General features: G+C 45.8%; 1 protein-coding gene across 1 annotated transcript; it reads right to left on the reverse strand.

The window, feature by feature from the left end:
• Positions 1-1,238: 1,238 nt before the first annotated feature.
• On the reverse strand, positions 1,239-2,313 carry LOC107620345 (uncharacterized). The gene is made up of 3 exons (XM_016322520.1): positions 1,732-2,313; positions 1,471-1,602; positions 1,239-1,382 (listed from the first exon to the last, which is right to left on the reverse strand). The coding sequence occupies exons 1-3, from the start codon at positions 2,311-2,313 to the stop codon at positions 1,239-1,241; spliced, it is 858 nt and encodes a 285-aa protein (XP_016178006.1).
• Positions 2,314-3,077: the final 764 nt, after the last annotated feature.

Genomic DNA, 3,077 nt, shown 5'->3' on the forward strand with positions numbered 1-3,077 from the left:
AATGACAAAAAAGGGCCTCTTCCTCACAGATGGCTGGCTAGGAGGCTGTTTGTTGCTGGTGGAGGTTGCAGAAGATGCAGCCTTGTTCTTGGTCTGGGCCAGGATGTTGGGCTGAGTGGATGCTTTCTTGGCTTGGTGGAAGCTTTCTTGGGCTGAGGTGCTTCTGTGGTGGGCCGGGCTTCATGTTTCTTGGGCCTTGTGGGGGTTTTTCTGGTATGGGATGCTGGCAGATTGGTTGGTGATGGTGTAGTATTCCTCTTTCTCTCTCCCCAAGCTGTCTGACCAGGTGCCAGCTTAGGTGCGTTCTTCTTAGCTCTTTTGGTTGAACTTTGGGCCTACAATAGTTATGAAAATCATATAGAAAGTTACACACATATCATATAGCAGTAAAATTATATAGTTGGCAATCATAATGGTAGTTGAACCCTAGAATAGCATATCACAGACCCTCTTACCCTCTTCTTAGGCTGGCTGCAGCCGCTCTTCTTGTGTCCAACTCCACCACAGTTGGAGCATCTCTGGACTTCTCCCCTCCGTGACAGATGAGTCTGGCTTCTATTGTCTTCATCTGCAGCCCCTCTTTTCCTCTTCTTCGCCGGTCTGTGGCTTGGCCTCCTGTATGGAGGTGGGATGACATCATCATATTGAGTCCTCTCCCATAGCTCCGGGCCGTTTACAGGGTGTATCACCTCCTGGTAGCACTTGATGTAGGCCTCCTTCTTGTAGCAGTCAGCCACATATGACTCCAAATTAAGGCCCTTGAAGGTGATGCAGCTGATGGCATGAGGACAAGGAATCCCATTCATTTGCCAAGTCCTGCAAGAACATTCACCAGCAGCCAGATCCACAACATACTTATCTAGACCACACATAACCTCGTAGTTGCTAGCAGATGACCAGTAAGGCCTCCAGTCCCTAGCTAAGCTTGCCCGTTTCTCTAATTTCTTGGTAATCATTGGCATAATGTTTCCTGGATAATTAAGAACCCTTTCCCTATTTGCAGCCCATCTAGTCATCATATAAACCCTAATATCCTCTAACATGCTCACAATTGGTTTCTCTCTTGCTTCTACTAACACAGCATTGAAACTCTCACTCATGTTATTAACAAGACTGTCACATTTAGATAGGAAGGTAAACCTAGATCTTGACCAGAACCTTGGTGGAATGCCATTGAGATGTCTAAATGCTCCCTCATTCAGAACTCGCAAATTTTTCATCTTCTTCTCCCAGCTCTGTCAATGACTTGCTTTAGCACACTTCCACATCTTGTTCTTTAGCTCTAAACCAGGAAACTTCTTCTTGAAGTTGCTGTAGAGATGCCTGACACAGAACCTGTTATCCACCCCTGGAATGACCTCTTCAAACGCCGGCAATAAGCCCTATTTACAGAAGGTAAGATTTCAAACTATTAGTTCATATATAAATGTATACAAGGACAAGTTGCATTGCTGATATATGGTGAGTTACCTTTTGCTGATCAGACATAAACGTGCACTTTGCAAGGTTGTGTGGGCCTAAGTCATCAGACAGGTGACGCAGAAACCAGACCCAAGAGTCCTTAGTCTCTGCCTCCACAACCGCATACGCAATTGAAAGAATCTAGTCATTTGGGTCTCTTTCGATTGCAGTCAACAGTTGTCCACCTTGGGGGGTTTTCAAGAAGCAACCGTCTAGCCCAATGAACCTTCTGCAGTGTTGAAAATTTTTCTTGCAAGCATCAAAGCATACATACATTCTTTGGAAAACACAATAGTTCATCAGTTCTGCGTTCTGTCTCTCTTGAGCAAAATCTGGTGATCTAATAACCTTCAGAATCACTGTAGAACCTGGGTTTGTTCTTAGGAGTTCATGGCAGTAGTCGTTTATTCGCTTGTACTGCTCCCTAAAGGTGCCCTGTATCTGACTCAAAGCCTCCTGTTTTGTCTTAGCTGCCATTGCCTTGGTAACGGTCAGGTTCCATTTTTTGTGAGCCTTTGCAACTAGCTCCTTCACCTTGATCTTTGGGTTGGATTCAACTTTCTTCTTAAATTGGCTACCCAACCATTTGCTGTGCATAATCCCAACCCGGTGTGTCTGCATGCAGGTATGTTGGAGATTCATGCTTCTTAGTTGCCAAGTGGACTCCTCACCGACCCTGTGTGCATATAACCAAAATGGGCAGCCTTTCTGACAAACAGCTCGGACCCTCACCAAGTCACACTTCTTGAACTTAATGTTCCTAGCTGTGTTGACTGCATAGGCCGCCACTGTGTCCTTAAACTCCTGCCGAGATTCATACAATGTGCCCACCTTCCATTGGTACTTTCCCATCTCCTTTTGTGTCTTATGCACTGGAAACCTCTGCCCCCCTCCTCAGCATGATCCTCCCCATCATCAGCATCTATCCCTATTACATGGTCCTACTCCAATTCATCACTGTCAACTACATCCTCATCATCCAAATCACTTGTAACAACCTTTTTGCCCTTCTCCACATTACAGTCCTTCGGCACAGCATTATCTTCACCGAATCCACTTTCATAGTCGTACATCTCATCACTATCAGTGAAGTGGATGTCTTCCACACTGTTTTCCTCTTCATAAGATGGCAAGTATGTTGGGTCATCACTGTCTTCGCCACTGCTAACATCATCACTAACCGCCTCATGTCCCTCTTGGCCTAATTCCACTCCACCATCCTTATTCTGGCATTCTTGTTGACCAGCAACCCTAGCTCCATCACTGTTATCTACATTGCCTTCGAATACCACTAAATCCATACCACCACCTAAGGGTTTCTCATTCTGGCCACCTACCGTTTCTCCCCCTACATCCAGAAAACCCACCTCCGGAAATCCCTCGGCATCCTCAACCTCATGCACCACAAATAGATCAACAAAGCCTCTCCTCTCTGCTATGGAACACATTTCAATTGCCTCTGTGTCACCTCCCAACAGCTTCAAGTGACGCTCATAATCATCCTCAGTTGGGTCTTTGTACCATAACGCGGAAATGTTGGATTTCAGGTATCCAAGCCGTCTCAGTTCCTCGTATGCCTCAAACACACTCCACACTCCAAATAACCCACCATGGTG

The sequence above is a fragment of the Arachis ipaensis genome, chromosome B10 (assembly GCF_059453495.1).
Source record: "Arachis ipaensis isolate K30076 ecotype BB chromosome B10, ASM5945349v1, whole genome shotgun sequence".
NCBI lineage: Eukaryota > Viridiplantae > Streptophyta > Magnoliopsida > Fabales > Fabaceae > Arachis > Arachis ipaensis.

What these genes read in the sequence shown, in the direction of transcription:
- LOC107620345 (XM_016322520.1), bottom strand. Translation starts at nt 2,313, where the DNA reads ATGGGAAAGTACCAATGGAAGGTGGGCACATTGTATGAATCTCGGCAG. An exon ending in GTGTTTTCCAAAGAATGTAT is followed by an intron (nt 1,603 to 1,731) that starts GTATGCTTTGAT and finishes CCAAATGACTAG; the next exon opens with ATTCTTTCAATTGCGTATGC. An exon ending in TTATGTCTGATCAGCAAAAG is followed by an intron (nt 1,383 to 1,470) that starts GTAACTCACCAT and finishes TTCTGTAAATAG; the next exon opens with GGCTTATTGCCGGCGTTTGA.